Here is a 20,544-nt window from a genome sequence, read left to right as displayed (position 1 = left end):
ACCATTAATGTTTCAAATAACAATATTCTTCTTACAGCAGCTGATTCCTCCATGACTTCTAAAAGTGCAGTCAACCACAGCAACAGAACTCTGTCACTTTTACAGCACGAAATGGAAGAGGTACTGGAGAGTACTAGCAGTTCCAGATTTTGGAGAAAGTGTTTATTAACACAAGCTCCTACTCATGGATAAGGGCAAAACAAGGACTTGCAGTCCTGTAACATGCTTGGTACTGTCAAGAGACAAAATTCAACAAGAAATATTTTTGAAGAGATAGTGAACTTGGTCGTTTGTCTTTTAAACAATTTTCTTTTTCTGACTCCCAAACAGAACATCCAACTTGATGAAATTCCATATGATTCAGACTTTCCAAGACAGCTACAGTTCACTTCAGCTCATGAAGAACCTTCTCAAATAACTCATGAAATATTTTACTGATACAAATCTGACTGATATCAGATGACCAAGACTAATGATCTCACATATATTTCAAAGCTTCCAAACACAACACCAAGTGTAATATTTTCATAGCAGTACTAACAAAGCCAATGATGGTGAGAAGCACAGCTACTGACTTGAAATACATGACAATATGGTCAAGAATTTCAGTGGGAAGGGCTTCAATCCAAGACTCTGTTCCAATTTCTTTGGTAACTTGAAAGTACTTAAGTGGGGGAGGGGAATAGTTCTGATTATCAAATTTAGCATCTGAATTCTTTTCTTATCACAAAAAAATGGCTTTTGAGCAGCAATTCTTCACCCTGAATTTAGCTGCTGTGGGGTACTGTAGAAAAGTATTGGTATGTGAGCAGAGCTTTTCTTATTTCATTTCATTTAAATACTTAGTATTATTTGAAACATTTGTAGTTCTACACATTCACAATATGTGTAACTATATGGTAAGAATATACATTTACTACATTAAAGCACATCATGTATGCATTTTTTACATGGTTTCAAAACTATCAAATCCTAGTGGAAATTCTAACCCTGTCATAAGTCTGTTTTCAAACACTGCATGCCTTGCTGTTGACTTTTTACAGTATTGTTCCAGTCAAGGCAAAGCTGGCAAGTTCACAGGAACACACGTTCAGGATTGTGTCTGAGCTACTTCCCCATGAATACTGCCACTTGCTGCCAATCAGATTAACCTTTTACTGGGATCTTACTGGCAAGCCCTGGAACCCAAGAGCCTCTGGAACTCAACCCATTTCAAACACTGCTTGAAATGAGAACAGCAATTGGGAAACAAAACCATGAAACCAACCTACAGAGCACTCCAGCTCTTCACAATATTATCAAAACAAAATAAATGACACATTTCCTCTTCAGCCCAGTAGCATCTTCTACTTAACAAATAGTAATATATCCAACATAGGCACATGAATTTTATTTGGAATTGTTTTCACTGGACATAATTAAACCATTCACATTATGATGATTTCATAGTTGCTGTAGCATCTGCAGGCAGAATAACACCTGTGAAGGAGCCTTAGAATATTACATTGTATTTAATAAAGTTTTTTTGAAAACTTCCTGCCTCAGAATTAGTTTTTTAACCAAGATGAATCCCAGAATGTTTGTCTGTTTTTTTAAAAGAAAACAAACTAGAACATTTCTGGAGAAATTCAGACATATACGACAGGTGCTACATAACACCCCTGGAGGCAAAAAGGGAGATTTGTCAGAATAACAAAAACACTGTCTCAAGTGAGCTTCAAAGTTTTGAGAATCAGGTTAAAACTACGAGAAAATATTTAACTGGACATGTGAGGTTTCCCTTATATATTTGAAACAGAAGCTAAGCCTATACCAGTTAACTCCTTGCAGGCAAATTTTCTAACAAATGGAGAGTAGCAAATTTAAGTACCACATTTTTAGATACAGAAACTCTTCACCTATGAGACTTTCTTCCCTCAACCTTCCTGCAGAATTATTCAAGCAACAATAGGAAGAAGCATCATTTCCCAACACAAAATGGGCTGTGCCTAGTCAGACAAAGATTTACTTTGCTCTGCTTCCAGCAGTGACCAAAAGGGAACTTCCAGGGAAGAATAAGATCAGAGCAGGCATACAAGGATCCTTCCCCAGAATGTTTTCCAACAGATTGCAACTCTGGAATTTCATAGGTCAGAGGTTAGTGAAATTCATGGAAGAAGATTCCAAGGTGGTGAGATATTCATCTCAAAGATACAGGCTTTCAAGCTGCAAGAAGCTCTGCAGTTTCATGTTGCATTTTTTATACAAATGTCACTTTTTTATTAAGTCTTTCAGGTGTCCCTGGTATCCCTTAGAAAACATTAATAGGAATCAGTTTTCCATTGTTACTCAGCCTCTGCTCTATCTAACTTCAGCCATTTTTTCTCAGTCTGGCTGTTCTTTAGATGGAGCCTTCCAACACCTTTGATCCTTGTCCAGCTGCTTAATGTTCAAATTCTGTAACATGCTTTTGAGATAAGCAGAGTTGACATGCAGTCAGTAGCCAAGCTGCAAGGTACCCACACAAGGACATTACATTCTCTGCACTTACCAGTTTCCAAGTAACTGCTAAAATGCAACTTCCTTTACAACTTGTTGATCATAAACCAAGATCATCTCCAAGTAAAACTCAAAACTCACACTCCATCAGTGCCTTTTCAGAGCTGGGATTTATCCCTCTCTCACCCCCATGTACATTACCTATCCATTTTCTTTTTGGTCTTGTTTTATTAGTCAGCAAATCTCTCAAGCTGTGCTAAAGACAGCATTGCCCTTGCTACAGACATAGTATCAGGATATGATGCCACAGCCTTACTCATGTTCTGGAATAGGTAAGTAATTTAGTATGTATAGTAATAGGAATAAATAAATAGGAGATTTTTTTGATTCTATATAAGAGCACAGACACAGGTCAGATTTAAGTCAAATAACCAGAAGATCCAGTAGACTGATCTACCTATTATTTTATGATCAAAACTAAAGTAATTAGAAATTACTTCTGTACAAAGCTGATCAATCTGCATATTCCAAACCCTTTCATGCTCATTTCTCAGGAAAAAAAAAAAAATCACAGATCAGCTTAATCAAACTTGTAACAAATAAAAGCAGCCTGCCCTTTCCATATTGCATTTAGTCAACAGGCTTCTTGTCATGACTAAAGACCTCATAAGTACTTCATGAACTGATATAAATTCTTAGGAGTTAGCAGAAGGGTGGATGCCTTTAATCCAAGAATTGAATACATTCTAGACTTCCTAGAAAGCACAGTACAGGACAGCTAAATCCCTGAAATAAATGGGATGCTTATTAATAAAAGCACATTTAAAATTGCTTCCAGATATTTCAAAGAGTCCTGAAGATACCACTCATACTCCCTCTAGAGAGCTATAGAATCTACACCAATTAGGTACTGAAGGGACTGAAAATCACTGAACAAACAAAACACAACCCAGGGACAAAGGGTGGTACAGAGTTCTGGACTGTGGAAGAGAAAGAATATATTAATCCAAAAAGCCATTTTTCACACAGCAGCCAGCAACAGCCAAGAAAATATATCTAAACATAAAAAAAGAGAAAAAACCTATAGGGGATATGAAATTTAAAGAAGGACAAAAAGACAGAAAAGTCCTCAAATACTGCGAACACCAATGAAGAATATTTTTTCCATTTTCTTCTCCTTTGTTAAAAGGGTAGAGCATGAAGCTTCCTGACAAAGGCATTTTAAACTTATTTTTCTCTCTCCTAATCTATTTCAATGCAAGCAGTACTTTAAAAAACATGACAACTTAATAAGATCACACCAGTGAACACTTTAAAAACAACTTCATAGGAGAATTTTCATCAGAAGCTAACAGCTACATATGGAAAAGACACCTACCACTCCATCTGCAATCTTCCAGTCTGCACAACTTTCGTATTTTTGCAGTTGCTTTTCAAACAGTTGTGCTATGGCTCGATGGACAAGTTCATACTGCTCCTATAATAAGGTACCAGATAAAAATTAATGCACCAGATCTTTACAAAGAATAATGATATATTATCACATTCATTTTAAAACAAACTATACCTTTGTCTGCACTGCAGAATGCCTCTGTGTCCTCATTTCCTGTATTAAATTAAATACATTGAATTCTTCAGGTATTTTCTGAAATACAGAAGCAAATTAATTACAATGACATAACTGTCAGAACAACAATACAAAAGCTGTTAAGCTTCAAAAAATAAGTCTAACTTTCATAGGTAAAGCTAATCTGCAACTATTTAATTTTTTTTTAAAGCAACTCAAATTGACATTTGATTTAGACTAGATGAGAGCATTTCAAGTATTTTTAAAATGAGACATCCAATGTCATTAATATGACACTGCAACATTAACGATGCTTCATAACCTAAAAATCCCAGATTAAGTTATCCCTTTAAATCTGAACTGCACGATAAATCAGAGAGACTGAGAAAGTTGGATTCAAAAATCAATTTATATTGAAATATATTTTTTAAAAATTAGAATTTTATAGCAACCTTTTTAGGTAAAAACTTGCTGTCAAAGGAAAGTAAATTCATACTAAAGCATGAATGCAATGAAACGAAACATCCAACCTGTCAAGAGAGTTCCAGAATGTCTTAAACATTTCATATTTTAGAACACTCGGAAGTTCAATCAATCATTGTTATGAAATTACAGATTGTCATAAAACTTCTTTTAGTATTCCTTACCCCAGCTTTAAGCAAATTCCATGTATAATCTATGGCACAGATGGCTCCCGTTCTTCCACACCCTGCACTATGAACATAAACAGCTAGGTGTTAGATATTATTTAAACTTGTTAAAAAACACTATAAGCCTTAAATTTCAAGAGTCCACATTAAAAAAATTATCCAAATCCCTCAAATATCATTTTAATTTAACTCGGCCTGACACTAGTGTCTTAAAAATAAAAAACCAGCAGTGCAAAATGCAGCATCAAATTTTTTAATGCAAGTTTTCATAGCCATTTGGAACTGCAGTCATGAAAGATGCTTCGATGCTGACAATTTTATTGCCTCTTTCTTTTGTCCCACTATTCCCAGTTATTACTGCTTCATCAGGTGTGGTCTTCTCCAAGTTTAATGGTAAATGATGTAAAACGGCAGAACAGAATCCATTTAAAGACTTGCCACATTTTTCTGATTTAGTATCACATCTGTATTTTCTGCTTTTTAGCTAAAAAACATACATCTGAAAGTTTAACAGTGACAGCAAACTATCTTACTTTCCCTAATTGTATGAATTCTTCTATTTTACACATGCAGAGTTATAATTCATGCATATTTATTAGATTACAATTACACTGTTGCAAAGAATCAACACTTACAATTATATTGACATTCAAAAAGAACAGGACAAAGTGAAATAGATTTCAGTGCTAAATCAGTTTTGGTTTCAGACCTCATTTAAAAGTGACAACTCTAAAAAAGAATGCAGCCCTTGAAGAGAATAACTAAGCTCTAAAGAGTTAATGAGCCCCATGAATTTAACATGCCCTGACTTACAAATCTGAATTCAATTTTTCCTGACATAATACATGAACTTTTGCTGCTTTAAAAAGCATTAAAAGCAATAGGCAAGATTTCCAGATAAATTGTCAGAAACTGTCAATTCACCAAAATGTTTTCATGGTAGTTCAGTTTCAACAGTTCTGTTAGCCAAATTTCAGGTCAAGGATGAAACTGTTGTTCAGAAGTGAAGACTTCCCAACTGGAAACTACAGCCTGCTCATTAAAGATCTTTTTTGTCATATTAGAAGATAGAGTTCTTAGTGATGCATGTGTTACATAGTCTCTCCTATTGAGAATGGAGCCTTTACTCCCAAGATGATTTGCAATAATCTTCAAAGTCTGTTTTGTCCTCACAAGGATTTACATCTTAACCACAAAATGGGTTCCCTTTCAAAGGCTCATTCTTTTCTGATTGATACTCTGTCTTAAACTGAAGTAGAAGCAAAATTTCACTGTGGCATCAGTTTTAAGAAAATGAATCCTGTACAATTTTGAATTAAGTTTTGACATGAGAATTTTTTTTACTAAAGTAAGTAAATTCTGATTTAGAATCAAAACTAGTGCACCTCATAACAAAAGTCTAGACTTCAAAAAATGAAAATGTTTAAAAATTAAAAGATAAATATATTTTATACCTGCAGTGTATGCAAATAGGAACATCTTCATGTTCCTGGTATTCTCTCATCAAGCTGATCATATCCAGAATAGAATCAAAAGATGAAGGGACATCGTGGTCAGGCCAGTTAACATAATGAAATTGATAGACACTACGAGTCTCCTAAGGGAGAAGCAAGGAGAAAGGTGTTAATGATAACACATATTTGAATTTGTACCAAAGAAGTAGTGCTATGAACCTTCACTTTGACAAGCAAAGTCATTTACTGGAATAAAAAACCTTACAGCTTATACCACATCAAAAAATAGAAGAGAAATTCTGAAGTCGTATTTGAAGTGCTGCTAATGCATAAGAAGATGCCCTATGGGACAGTTCAGAAGCCCCTCATTACTATATGGGTTAAAGGACCCACAAGGCTGCACCATATGAAAAGATTCCATGCCCTTACAGCTACAACTTAGAAAGGGAGAAAGAATCTTTCATGTGATCTTTCTTTTTCTATTTGTACTTCAGTAACTTAAATTGAGGGGAAAAAAATGGGGGCGAAGGTGTTGTCACATTACAAAATAAAGTATGGGCACAGGCTCACAGAGGGAACTAAGAAAACAACAGAAATAATCGAGACCTTATCTAAATACAGATCACACTTGCAACAAAAGGTACACTTTTATTCTAGTAACAGGAGCTACAATAGGACTAAAGGCAAGGTAAGAAGCAAGCTTTAGAACAGCTTAGTTACTCAGCTACCTGAATCCCTGAAAATCCTCTCTTTCGTCATTATCCAAAGCATCTGCAGCTACCAGCAGAACCAGGAGCTAGCTCTACTGCACCTTTCCATGCTGGTGTCACACCCCTGGGTTCCAGTATACCCCTCCAAGTAATGTACTGGAGAGCATGAAGTTTTCGATCCACATTACAGTCTATGGGTTTCAAGACCTACACTACCTTCTGTTTAGTTACGTGAGAAGCAACATAGCAGGCCTCTTGAGCATGGAAAGTGATCTATTTTTGATGCTTGACTTTTCCCCGCTCTGTGGAAACACCATAGCTAGCTAAAACAAGAGAAAACACAGCCTAAGAAAGCACAAATTTTAAAATCTAGATGATTATGTAAAACCAAGGTCATCAGTAAAAAGGAAGAGTTACAGCTGGCTATTAAGGTCCACCAAGAAATTTCACTTAACAACTTTTAAAAAGACCAGTGATTTTTCACATTAGCAGAATAGTCAGGGGAAAAAAAGGATTTGCTTTCTTACATGAAAATCAAAAATTTAAAAGAGCCTTTATAGTTCTTTTTTCTACTGTCAATTATAAAGCTAAAAAACCAAAGCTCTTTCTTGAAAATAATCAAGTTTCAGTCAAACTTGTTTTCCTTCTACAAACTAAAATAACTTTGTAGATTTACGGAAATTTTTAATTCTTTTGCATAGTTCTTTTTTGTATGATAATCCACTGCAAATGCTACAGAAGTGACAAAACATAATTATTCTGGAAAGCCTGAAAGCAAACTTTAAAAGATATTACTTTATACCACAAATACACTTTTTTCTCCCCAGTGCAAGGCTACACTTAGAATTCTTCAAAGTAAGCTGAAAGTCTGTAATTAATTTTACAGGAATCCTCAAGCAAATCTGCTGCTTAAATCTGAAGAAAAGCCACTTTATCAGATGCACATTTTAAATATCAACACATCTTGTTAACCCTTTCAGTTAAATTGTTTATCATAGGAACAAACTTCTGTTTCCTTGCTAAGATCAGAAGTTCAGCACAAACCGTAGGTTTTTGTTGCTGCTCAGTTTTTAAGCAGTACAGAGGCATCTAATCGGGACAGAACCCCCCAAAGTCAATAGCCAAATGGCATTTTCATCTATAGGATAGGCAAGCACAATATACATCAGTTAGCTTCTGGTGTATCTAGTTCATACAACACTGAGGTATAAAAGGAAGGCAGCTTCTGGTTTGGGGTTTTTGGTATCCTGTTCTGTTTTGAAGTACACCATGTCAAAAAAACGTCACAAACCCTGGTTACTACACAGAATTTCTGTTATCTGAACAGTCTCCCAGCCCAGTCAGTTATGAGCATTCAGGACACACTAACAGAAACAAACTGATTAAGTTCATGCATTCCTAGCAAAATACTGCAGACAAAAATTATTCCCCAAGGTTACTCCCCTCATGATTAAGCAGTTTTCATAACTGTTGTGATATCTGTTGTTGAACTGGAACAAAGCTTTGCTAAAGAAAACATAACCACAAATGAGACTAACCTGTAATAAATCATTTATTAATGCAGGTTGCCAATTAAAATGACAGGTATTCTGTAAAATAGACTGTCGTGCTTCATGTTTTTGCAGGAGGGCTCTCCAGTTTGTATTTAGTGGTAGCTGCTCTTCATTCAAATGAGGTCTGACATTTGACATCTGGCATTTCAGTGTAAGTTTATAAGAAAAGCTTAAGGCATTTGGGTAAACAAGAACATAGATAAAAGGCAAAGGGTTTTGCTATTCCTCCTTTATATACTAAGATTTTAACACAACTTTCTCATTTGTCATATTTTATCATTTACATACATAATCAGCACCTAAAAAAGTGAAGATATTTTCTTGAGTTTCTGACACTGTATCATTTTAAAGACCTTTGAGCAGCCATTGAAGATGAGACCAGAAGTGACTGTGTACTTACATTTTGAAATTCAAGTAATAATGTTCTAATGAAGTAATCTGTTCTTGCTTGCTCAGCTTCCTAAGCATGAGAAAACAGTAATACATTGGGAAAAAAAAATCAATATGCAACACACAGGATATAACTAAAACTTTAAGCTTTAAACTTTAAGCTCAGGTGTCTTTTTTTAATTCACTGGTTTTGTATTTATGATTTCCTCAAGAGAGAGGCAATCAAAACACTGATCACCACACCAGCAAATTAGCTTGCTTCACAAGATGTGCAAAACGTCTTAATTCTACTTTAAAATGTGAGTTTTGAAATTAATGTCTTATGTGCTCCAAAGTCATCCATAAACCATGTAAGAATATTTCTAAATAAGTACCTATTTTGCTTTATTTCTCCTTAATTTTAATTTACAGATTGCCTTTCACAGCCATCCCTCTATAACACTTTTGCTGTATAAACTTCAACCTCTTACCACTCTGTCCTGTGATCTCTCCTTTATTTTCCTTTTCCTTTTTTTTCAATTAAGGGTGCATCTGAAAGAACCACTGATTATCTTGGTTGTGGCCAAAAAACCTAGCTTCTAGCTCACAGAATTTTCAAGTCTTCCTTTGGAATACCAAGGAAAATTTATACTGCAGACATCAAACAATATTATTGTACTTTAAATATCATTAATATCAGAATTTGAAGAAAAGCTTGGCATTACAGTTTCCCACAGAGAATTTAGGAGACTGCATATACGCTTTAATGTGTTTCTATCTCCTACTGGGAATTTACCATTTCCCATCAACAATTGCAACACTTTGCAGGTTTTAAAGCAATGCAGCCCACATACACCAGGGTACCTAAAGGGAATACATTCTCAGCTGTAGCTAAGAAGTCAATTACAACAAACACACAAAACCCTTTCACCAATATCACAAGGAGGAGGTATTTTCAACTTACAGTATGAAAAGGTTACTCAGAATCTTTATAGATGAAAATTTGCTAGTATATCTTTTCCTGACAAGATGAAGTGTACTTAATTCTTGTTAGAGTATTTCAAAGTAGTATTAAAGCTGAATAAGCAGGCATGTTAGCTCTTTCTGAACACCTAAAAATACTTCATGCTAATTAATAAAAATAACCTATTCCAGTGTTACTTTCATTGCATTCAGAACGCACAAGACATAACAGAAAAAACAACTGCACAAGACTTTAATTTCTTGAGTATAGTACAGACATTCAAGACTACGTCATATAAAGCTCAAGAAATAATACATAAAAAGATACAAGACCAAGGGACACAGGTTCCCTTCTTTAAAAAAACAAAACTATCGTGGAGGATTCAAAAAACCACACTGGTTAGATATGCACATTCCTTTGAGAGTCCTTGTGTAAAATTTAGTACTGAACAATTAAAAAGCCCACTACAAACAGTTCGTTGAACATTTAAGTTACAAACCCACTAAATACTTGAAAATTAATTTATAAAGCTTTATACTTACACAAGAAACACGAAATGGTCCAAAAGTTACAGCTGCTTCTCCATACAGAGGCCAGTAACGCTCACATTTTTTCTGTTAAAGTAAAGATTCCTAATTTAATTCATGCATGGTACTGAAAGATGATTAATAGAAGGAGAGCAGACAAAACCACAACCCTGAATGCCTTATTCTGGACTTCTTTTAAGAGAGTAAAATAATTTTTCTCTTGGATAACAAAAGAAAAACAAAACCAAGACTGCAAACAACCAACATACATACAGGCAAAAGACACTTTGTAAATTAGGATGTGGACTTCATGTCTGCCTGTACATATGCATAATCATCATACAGAGGGGAGCAAAGAAAGCTTAGTTTTTGTGAAAGCTGGAAATTCACAGTTCTGGATTTCCTTCTAAGGTCATAAGAATAAAGAAGAGAGATTTTTTAAAAAATTGTTTTTGCAGCTGTATCAATTGACAGGAAATTCTGAAGGACTCAGGATTTTCATAGTTGGCATACATCCCACGAAGAGCAAGACACTCTTTTTCCACAGTGACATGGTTAGAAACAAACCTTTGGTACAGTTCTGTACACAAACACATATTCCACTAAGATGACACCTAAATAATCATGTAACCCTACAAAAGGGGCAAAAAAATGCAGTCTCATGCACTATTTCCTATGTACAGAAATGTAACGATATGCATTCCCACTTCATCGGGCATATTATTATTACAGTTATGGATTTGGCATAGGAAGCTTCACAGCTATTGCCCCATATGGACAAAGCTCATTTATTCTTGTATTTAGAACACATACCCTTCCCATTTCAAATTCTCGACAGGCCATTACAATTATCTGAAAAGAAAAAAATGATGCTCCAAGTTAGATGTTTTTAGATATGTAACTTACACCTACACTTCACCACATGCTTTATCAGGCAGATAATGATATACTTTAAGTGGTTACTATGGAAGAGACTAATTATTAATAATATTTTCTTTCCTGCATACACACGCTCTTTTAATTCTAAAACTGTAAACGAGTTTTATCCTTCACAAAATCTACATCACTAGTACAACACTTTAAGGCTGCTTAATTCAAATTCACTGTAATCCTGTATAAATACCTTATTTATTCAGTCTGACTGTAAATTCTTAACTCATAAAAATAGAGAACCATTTGCCAGCTGAAAGAAACATAGCTATATTTGCTTAAAGTGACATAGAGTGCATAAAATATTAACAACCCCCCTCCCCCAAAACCCAACCATCAATCAAATTTCTTAGGTGCAACTATTTCAGAAAGCATGAGTAGCACAATAAAAATGCACCAATGGGTGAGATATTTGTTACTGTAAGTAACCATGATTCAAGTGTCAAACCGCCCCTCCAAAAAAATTTCACTAATAATTTGTCAAACATGTCCAATTTCCACAAGTATTTAAGCGCTACTTCCTGACAAAAGCTGTTTAAACAGATGCAGAATATTAAAACCAATAAGTAACCCAAAATCTGCATAAAAAAGGTAGGTGGTTTGAGGTTTTTTCTTGTTTCACATGCTGCTTCTGTATTTGATTAGGTCAGTCCACATTAAGTCAGAATTGTAAGGTCTCCTACAGGAGAAATGTAACCAAGCAAGAACCTATTCATAAATATGAAGGACTTAACATTCATTCAATAAAATTATTACTTTGAATTAACATTATTAAAATGAATAAATAATATTAATGCTATTTAACTACAAAAAGCAAGACCTAGGAAGAAAATAATCTAAATCACTATCAATATTTTGATAATAATAGCCAGCTCAGGCAAAAAATACACAGTCATAGTGCCATGAAATAAGGTAACACTGAATTTTTCTATAGGTACTTACAGCAACGTTATATTCCCATATCATCCTCCAGAAGTCTATGACTGTATTGGCCAGCGGTCCCTGGGTAGCAACATATGCTTTTGGCCCATGTACTCCCTGGCATTGCAGAAAGGAACCATTAATGTTTATAAAGAACATTTATCTGCACTGAATAAAAAAAGGTTTGGGGTTATAACCGTGTAAAATTAGAATTTCTTTTTTTTTATATACAACAGGAGGGGTGAATACGAAACGAGTCCTAATTACATTAGTGGGAATTCTGCTGGTGATCTCAGGGGAGCCCAAGATTACAACAGCTACAGCACTGCCAGAAACTGTCACAGGAAATAAGTTTCTGTATGTTCAGATTCTGAAGATTCTCTTTAAGTCTGCATTTTCTTTGTTACTCTAACATTCAGTGATGAAAAATTAAAAATCTTTCTGCAAAAGGGCATTCTCTTGAACAAATTTTAAGTTCCTCCCTCCCTGTAATACATTTCAAAAACACAGACTTTAAAAAATTGTTTTATATAAATGTTCAGTACTTCAATATTCAGCTTTTCAAGCTAAATGTTCACGCAGGAAGATTTACAGGAACACCTGTTTCTGAAAAATAAATACTGTGTAGAAGCAGCATCAGAGTAAAGCTACAAAGACAGCTCAAGACCTAAATACTTTGAAACAAAACTGTAACAGGCTTTTAGTCAAATTCTGGCTTCTCTTTAAGAATGTTAGATATAATTCCATTGCCATGCTTCTTCCATGAACAGAGCAAAATGTGTAGTAACATACACAATTTGTCAAACACCTCATTTATGGTCCCTAAAAACATCACCTGTTAAAACAACTGCATCTGAATTTTCCTATGGTATAAAGCTCCGATTTGCTCACCTGCCACTTTAAAATGAAGTATTTTACATTATATTTCCACTTATAAGTAAAATCAAAGCTTTAAAGATTGTGTTATAAATGGCATCATGTTTGCAAATTTATTCAAGTCATAATAAAAGCATATCTTCCCTCACAGCTTTCAAGTCTTATGTTAGACTGTAATATTAAAACTGCCCTGACATGAAATAAAAGCTTAAAAAGAACTGAAGAACTGTTTTAAACTTGTACGACATACCTTAATAAAGTTTGCATTGATGTAGTCTGAATCTTGTGGGGGAGTTTTTAAGGTCAGTTTAACTCGGCTGTGATCAACTAAAAAAAAAATAATAATTTATTTGAAAAAGGATTACAACACATGTAAATCAGTTTATAACAGTAAATATAATATATATAGTACATTAAAGAACATTTCCCAAAGATAGGTCACACAAGCAAGTCAGTACATTTGATTTGTGGGTAAACCAAGTCAGGTAGAGAAAAGCAGAGTAGCTCCTACTGCTATGTGCTTCGGATGCTCAAGTTCACAGGATACCACCTCCTGGAGTTCCAAGAGCAATTCATTACAAAGACGCAAAATGCAATTAACCAGAAGCCATCAAAACTGCAGTTATACAACATTAACACAGATCATGGTGGTCAAAATTAAGGCACACTTAGGGAAAGCAGAAAGCATAAAACACCAGTGCACAGTTAAAGCAGCTGGGAGCTCTCAAAGTCTCTGCCAAGGAGCACTCCATCAGATATTGCATCAGGAAACAGGTACCAGGGTTTATTGCTCAGGCACAGACTGACCCCTATCCCCTAAACACTGGGCTAGGCTCATTGCTGCAGCACTTCTGAACTAGGAAGCAGCAGATTCCTTCATTTAGGGGGTTTTGGACATGTCAAGTTTCTGCCTCAAACATTACTGACTGTCTCAGAGAAAGCTTCTAATAAAAACAGCAGATCTTTGGAGACTAAAATCCTCAGTAATATAAAAATAGCTTTATTACTTGTTGACAGAATAAACTAAACATTTTGGTATTCTTTTTAGCATTAAAAAAAAACCTGCTTCTTTAATACAACAACAACTTGACTGTTACTAAAATGGTGTAGGCGGTTGGCAGGTTTGCCAGTCCTTCCAGCTCTTGTTGATAAGAAAACTTATTAGCTATCATATAAAAATTGTTAAAGCTATTCTGCAATAGAGGCTCTTCTAGTTGAAAATCCATATCAGAAAAGAAATTATCTTTAAATGGGGCAACAGAATTATCTGTAGAAACAGCAGCTTCTCGAGCAATTTGTTACTTTATGCTCCCAGGGTCAATTCCTCAACCACAGAACAGCTGCTAAGCCTTTGATTAGACCTAAATTCAAGAAAATGACAAAGAACAAATATATTTCAAAAGAACAAATATGGTTAGTTGCGTTTTTTGTTTTGTCAAAACATCATCGATAATAAAACAGGGAACCACGCCCACAAGAAGTAAATGCTAAGTTATTTCTATTCAGAAAGTTCTTCCAAAAAGTTTGCAAATTGGTGAAATTTTTCTGCCAGTCCTCATAACATGCAAAAAAAAATTTGTGTTACCACATAATGCTTCTTAAAAAAGCACAAGTGTAAATTACGATACTTTTAGATCACAAATCTAAAGACAGCACACTCATATACAGGCCTAGAAAAAGCCTTAAAACACATTGCACTGTGTTACACTCTGATACATAGATTGTAAAAGCAAGAACACTCTCTAAGCATGCAATGGTGTCATAAGACTTTATACTAAAAACTGCTTTTAAGTGGCAGAACAGACTAATTAAACGAGCAGGCTAATGAGGGATCTTATATTCCCAGCACATTAGATCCAAAATTCTAGAGCAGCTTCCAAATGTCAACATTGCCATCCTGTCTCTGTGTTCCACAGCTCATCTGCTACAGAGTTCAAGGTCTGGAGTAGAATTCCCCCAAAAATATCCACTGCTGTTCCCAGCTTCTAAGTGCTTGGATATTATTATATAACTTAAAGGCTCAGTTCACAATAACTGATCAGTTCTTCAGGTGACCAGTTAACACCATGTTGCATTTAACTACCATTTAGGATGGCTTAGTAAACTGCAATGGGAACATGCATCTTCTACTCTGAAGCCAGTGTTGAGTTAGTGCTGAGGTACTGATCTCTCTGGAAGCAGCAACAATTTCTGATAAATACAGCACTAATCTCTGATTAAGTTACAAATGTACATTCTTTCCTGGATTTACAAGAGATAGGCAATGATACTTTGCCTTTCTCCTGCTTCTTTTCATTTCAAGCTGGTCTCCCATCACTTCATTGCCAGAGCCTTTGGATGTTTGAGACATTCACTTGAACTGAAAATATACCTTCAATTTTCCTCCATCTCGGCTTTGAAGTTCGCTCATTTCCCCACTGTGAGCTTCGTTCCCTTCCAGATCCGAGTGACTCAGCTCTTATTTCCATGCAGATGACAGATATGCTCATCTACTGCAATAGTTGCAGCCATTCACTGCTGCAGTGCTACTGTCTCACCAACTCAGCCCGCGTGCTACCAAGATTTTGCTATTTTGTTCATGATCTACCAAAATGCCAGGACACTGTTAATCAGATGACAATAACAACTTCCTCTCTCTTTTTCACTCTCTTTCACTATCAAACATTTCCTCCCAACTAATAAGCAGAGTAAAATGTACCTGTTGCTGACCTTCTGGGATAAGAGAAGTGGCATTTGTCAGAAGACTACCCTTTAATCTCACTGTCAGCTCTTCAGATCAAGAAGCGCAGTGAGAGCTTCTGAAATAAGTGGCCTCAGGAGCTACACAAAGTGAGTGTGTAACAGACAGTCTTGTAATTTCAGATCACTGATCTGTTGTATCCACATGTTGGTGGGTTTAAAATCTAAATTGTGCTCTGAGTCTTACTTTCTGTGTCCACACATTAAAAAGAATTTCATTTGGACTCTAGCAAAATAGAAACCAAAGCTAATCCAGCACTGAAAGTTCTCCAAAACGATTTTCAAGATACAAATAGGCAAAAAATATCTATTTTACTTTAAACCAGGTTCCCTAAGCCTCCTTAAAATTTCACCTAGAGTTTATGCTGACATTTGACATCTTGCATACCAAGAATAACATGCTCCTAAGGAAAACATACATTTAAGCATATAGTAGAGTTCTCAACTATTCTGAGCTAAAATGAAAGTGTTGGCTTGATTCTGCTTCATAACCACAACATATTTACCTTCAGGTGATACCTCTCCTGATAAAATGTAAGAATATTCAGTCACCTTGCCTTCCAAGTTAAAAATAAAAATTTTAAGAACGTCATCTTTCAGCAAATTATCTCCAATTTTGCCTTTCAGTAATAACTAAAAAGTAAAATTCAAAATACATGGAAAATAACAGGCCCTTTCCTTTGTCTTCTATTAACATGTAAATCAGACTTACATGGCAATATATCCTTGTATCTATTCTTTTTAACATTTTCTTCTTTTTCTCCAGTGGCTGTTGGGTAGATCTTCTCTGTTCTGTATTTTGTTGATAATCTTCTTAACCTCTGAAATAAAAGATTTATGTTATATTTTCAAGCCTCAAGATAAACATCACAAGGTATTCGTTTCATTGATGAAGATGATTACTAGGAAAAAAATTTCTTCTCTTTTACGATACTCACTACAATGAAGTTTAAACATCTAATTATCCAGTACTTTTAGCACAGTTTATACCCAAGTTGATGCCAGCTCTATGCATCATGAAACATGGAACTTTGGAAAAGACTACAGCACCAGCATGGACTATGGCCATATTTTACTTAGATCACACATTGCCCTGTTGTGGAGTAAGAACTGCATAACAATACCTGTGAGAAATAGAAACACCTCGGGATACCTGGAGGAAGAGCACAGCATGGGCTGGCTCACAAACAGCTGGCACTTGGCTCTGAGGCACAAGGCTTCCAGCACTGACAACTGAACAGAAACCAAAATCTTACATGTAACTGGTGCCAACTCCTAACACCCAACTCCTGCTGAGTTTCAAGCTCAAAGAAAGAATGTCCCCATCTCTCAGGCACAAGCTATTCACAGTTAAGATGAGTGACAGGAGGTCTGCTGTATTCACAACAATATGTCATTTTTCCCCCCTCCATCTTTTTCAAATCTTAGAAATGTGAGCAAGTCAAAACCTCTAATAATAAAAACCAGCCCCTGCCTTCCAGTGACCTAGGAAATAAAAAGAGGAATACAGCTTTTATCATCCCAAATAAGTTAGGCATTTGCAACCTTAAAACTGAGGAGGAAAAGTTCTCATTGAAAAAAATAAATACAAGAGGAGCCAGCAGTTCTTGTTATTTTAGACTGTGTAGACATCCAGATTTAAAAAGGAACATTAAAGAACTCAGAAATTTAACTCTGGTGGTTGCAAACCCAGCCGTTCTATCAACACTGACATGGTGGTGGTGCATAAGACTATCAAGACGAAGATTGAAAGTAGCTTCAAGCAAGTTTAGCATCTCCAGTGAGGGGTGTTCTGCTCAGATAGAAAGATAAGACATTCTTCATGTTTCCCTCCCTCTATATCCAATGCATCATTATACATGTGAAGACTCAAAACATTCACGATTTGTGCTCTTTTGGGGAAGGGAGACAATGGGAGAGGTTTTTTGTCAGTTAAAAATGTAAATCTTGTTTGTCACTGACTATGCAACAATGTACAGGCAGAAGGGTATCATAAAAATGATCATCTGTTTGAAAAGCCAGTTTTAGTATCTTTAGAAGAATTCAAGAAGAAAACACTTGGGACACTCACTGCACACTTCAATTAAAAACATGTTTTGGCAACTCAAGCCCTCCAATAATTCCTCCTAATTTACTATGCAAATGAGGTGACTAAATATGCATATTAGGTCCAAAATTGTCCTAGTCCCACTCTCAACCCCAAGAAGAAAATCATATAAAACTTAGCATCTCTCTTACATAGCAAAAAACATTTTCATGAAATTTATATGGCTATCGTAAAAAAAAAAAATCAAATTACCTATGCAAAAGTGGATAAAACATGTCATTAATTTAATTGAATAATACACATCTAATAAACCAGAAAAGTGACATTTGCAGGGCAAAAACAAATGGCAGGTTTGAAAAAAAAAAAACCAACACCAAAACCAAAGCAAATCAAGTAGTACCAGTTTTCAATTTTTTTGTCTTCTGCAAGGACTTCATCACAGATTAAATCACTGAACACTAAAAAGAGCAACAGAACTGGCCTGCAACTTTTTTTTTCTTAAAATGAATTTTTGAGAAGCTTGCAGTATTAGTCAATGAAGAAAAACAGTAAATATCTGGAGGTGTGATAGTAAGTCTCCGACCACACAGTGATGAAACTATAAATATTTAATCTGAAAGCATTGCTACAGTGAGGAACAGGAAGATTCAATTCCTAAAAAGACACAAACAGTTCCTGGAAGCCCCCATTGCAGATTACACTCATCTTTGCAACACTAAAGACAAATTCACAGCACAACTTCTATGCACAGCAGGCAGAGAAACCTGGTTCGTCACACAGCACAGACAAAGAATACCACTGCACATAGGAGACATTGTCCTACGTAACACTGACCTTTCCTAAGCCAAAAAATATCACTTGTGCTAAAATTGAACACAGTCAGGAGTCTAGAAAAAGCCAGATGAATGCACATAATTTGGCTAAATTAGCTATGAACTGCAAGGCTGAGAAACAGTTAGATATAGGCTAGAAACCTCCAATTAAGGTATGAAAAAAAAGCAAAGACCAATGATGATACTTTCTAAGCACAGTCACTAGTGTGATTTTGTGTAGTGTTCCAACATGGCTGTGAGTTTTAAAGGGTTTTTCCTCTATCTTACTCATTTTTATGGGACAAATGTTATGACTCTGCTTAAAAGAAGTTTAGTGAAAAACTACATCTACAAACCATGACTAGAAGCAAAAGTTATTTTACCTGAGAAAGAACACACTCAAGGAAGTCAGGTTAGGTATGAAAAAGCATCCTAAGAAGGTGATCCTTTTTGCTTTAGCCCATTTTAAAGGCATGCAAGAAAAAACTTCCACCAATACAATTTGGACGAATTGTAAGCCAAAAAGACTCGAGTGACTAGCACCAACTTTCATTTTCTGGAAAGCAATGTTATGAGAATCCATCATAGCCTTCCTCCCTACATGATTCATTCTCCCCTGCTCTACAGTCCGCTAAACAGACCAGAAAGTACAATTAGCTTAGCCCAGCTCCAAGGCAAAGCCTGGAAATTAAATACAGGTTGATTCTAGCACACATCTGTTCCAAAATACTTCAGGATCCATGCTTTTAATGTGTGTTTACCAGCTGTTCTGTGACATGGGTAACAGAAGATACCTAAGTACGGTCCTGAGAGCAATCAAAACAAGTAAGGATCATTCTTTGTGATTTATAGTATCAGCTACATTGAATAACATGTATTTCATGCTTTGGAAGAGGAAGAATTGACTAAAGAGTAAGGAAAGAATTTTAAAAACTGAGCTTTGAACAGACTACCACAGGAATGGAAAAGTGCCAGACTCAGCAGAGGATTCCGCCCTACACGCAATAGAAAATTCCTGCAGAAGGCTATTGCAGTGTGCTCACAGCCTGCTGTGGGATGTAAGGGATCCAGTGCTTCCTAGGTTACAGCCCAGAGTGACCAAGAGGAGGAGAATGTACTCAATAGCAGAACAGGGGTAATGACAGGGCAGAAGAGAAAGGAATTCTGTTCAGACTACACTAAGCTGACAAGACAGCCAGCAAGATCTGTCTCAGCCGGGTTTCATGCTAATTCTTAATAAACAACTGTCTACAGTACAAAGCAGCACTCACTTTTGGGTTAAGTGAGTAAACTGCCAAAATGCTTCCCTGAAGATACTGGGACACCAACAGCAGGGTCATGGGAGGTCCAGCCTGGTGCCTCTGCAGATAACACTGGGCGCTTCCGTGACACTCGCCTATTCAGTGGGAATGCTATTCCAGTACCACAAAAATCTTCACTGGTATGTTCTCTTAAGAACAAAATGGTCAAAGAGTAAGTATGATGACCCATAAATATATACTTTAAGAACTACATTCACAAGGCCTTTAGTTCCACTCATTAGAAAAGCTCAATTTTAATTCTGCTTATTCATTGTGTGACAGAAGTGGTTTGTGGGGTGGTGACAAACACCACATGTGACAGTGGGGAGATGAGTCTTTGAAACAATTTAAGTTTCAGAAACATACTTCCAACTTCCACAGTGGTTTTACAATCTGTACTACAAATCTACTTCAGAGTGTTTATGAAAAGACAAACCAGCTTTTCAAACCGAACTTGTGTAATCCCACCATATTAAGAAGAACTTTGTTCAATCATTTCAGGAAATACAGATCTTTGACTTTCATTGTCAGTTTATTTATTTATTTGACCATTTCCAAAGCCTGTAAAGACACGATGCCTAGTATCATAGAAGTGCTGTTTGTGGATTAAAGAAAGCATTTATATAGCTTATTGAAATTTAAAGAA

At 35.7% G+C, this 20,544-nt stretch overlaps 1 protein-coding gene across 2 annotated transcripts in view; it reads right to left on the bottom strand.

The window, feature by feature from the left end:
* The window catches only part of PTPN12 (protein tyrosine phosphatase non-receptor type 12), a 70,200-nt gene that overhangs the window by 21,819 nt on the left and 27,837 nt on the right, over positions 1 to 20,544 (bottom strand). For both annotated transcript variants that reach the window (XM_048300387.1, XM_048300386.1), the window contains exons 2-11: positions 16,451 to 16,559; positions 13,250 to 13,326; positions 12,145 to 12,240; positions 11,086 to 11,124; positions 10,288 to 10,359; positions 8,813 to 8,872; positions 6,150 to 6,292; positions 4,693 to 4,759; positions 4,046 to 4,123; positions 3,857 to 3,955 (exon numbers count right to left, since the gene is read on the bottom strand). In XM_048300387.1, coding sequence (XP_048156344.1) covers positions 3,857 to 3,955; positions 4,046 to 4,123; positions 4,693 to 4,759; positions 6,150 to 6,292; positions 8,813 to 8,872; positions 10,288 to 10,359; positions 11,086 to 11,124; positions 12,145 to 12,240; positions 13,250 to 13,326; positions 16,451 to 16,559 — 840 coding nt within the window. The remainder of the gene's footprint in view (positions 1 to 3,856; positions 3,956 to 4,045; positions 4,124 to 4,692; positions 4,760 to 6,149; positions 6,293 to 8,812; positions 8,873 to 10,287; positions 10,360 to 11,085; positions 11,125 to 12,144; positions 12,241 to 13,249; positions 13,327 to 16,450; positions 16,560 to 20,544) is intronic.

The sequence above is a fragment of the Corvus hawaiiensis genome, chromosome 4 (genome assembly GCF_020740725.1).
Source record: "Corvus hawaiiensis isolate bCorHaw1 chromosome 4, bCorHaw1.pri.cur, whole genome shotgun sequence".
Classification (NCBI taxonomy): Eukaryota; Metazoa; Chordata; class Aves; order Passeriformes; family Corvidae; genus Corvus; species Corvus hawaiiensis.
This window is presented reverse-complemented; position numbering and strand designations above follow the sequence as displayed.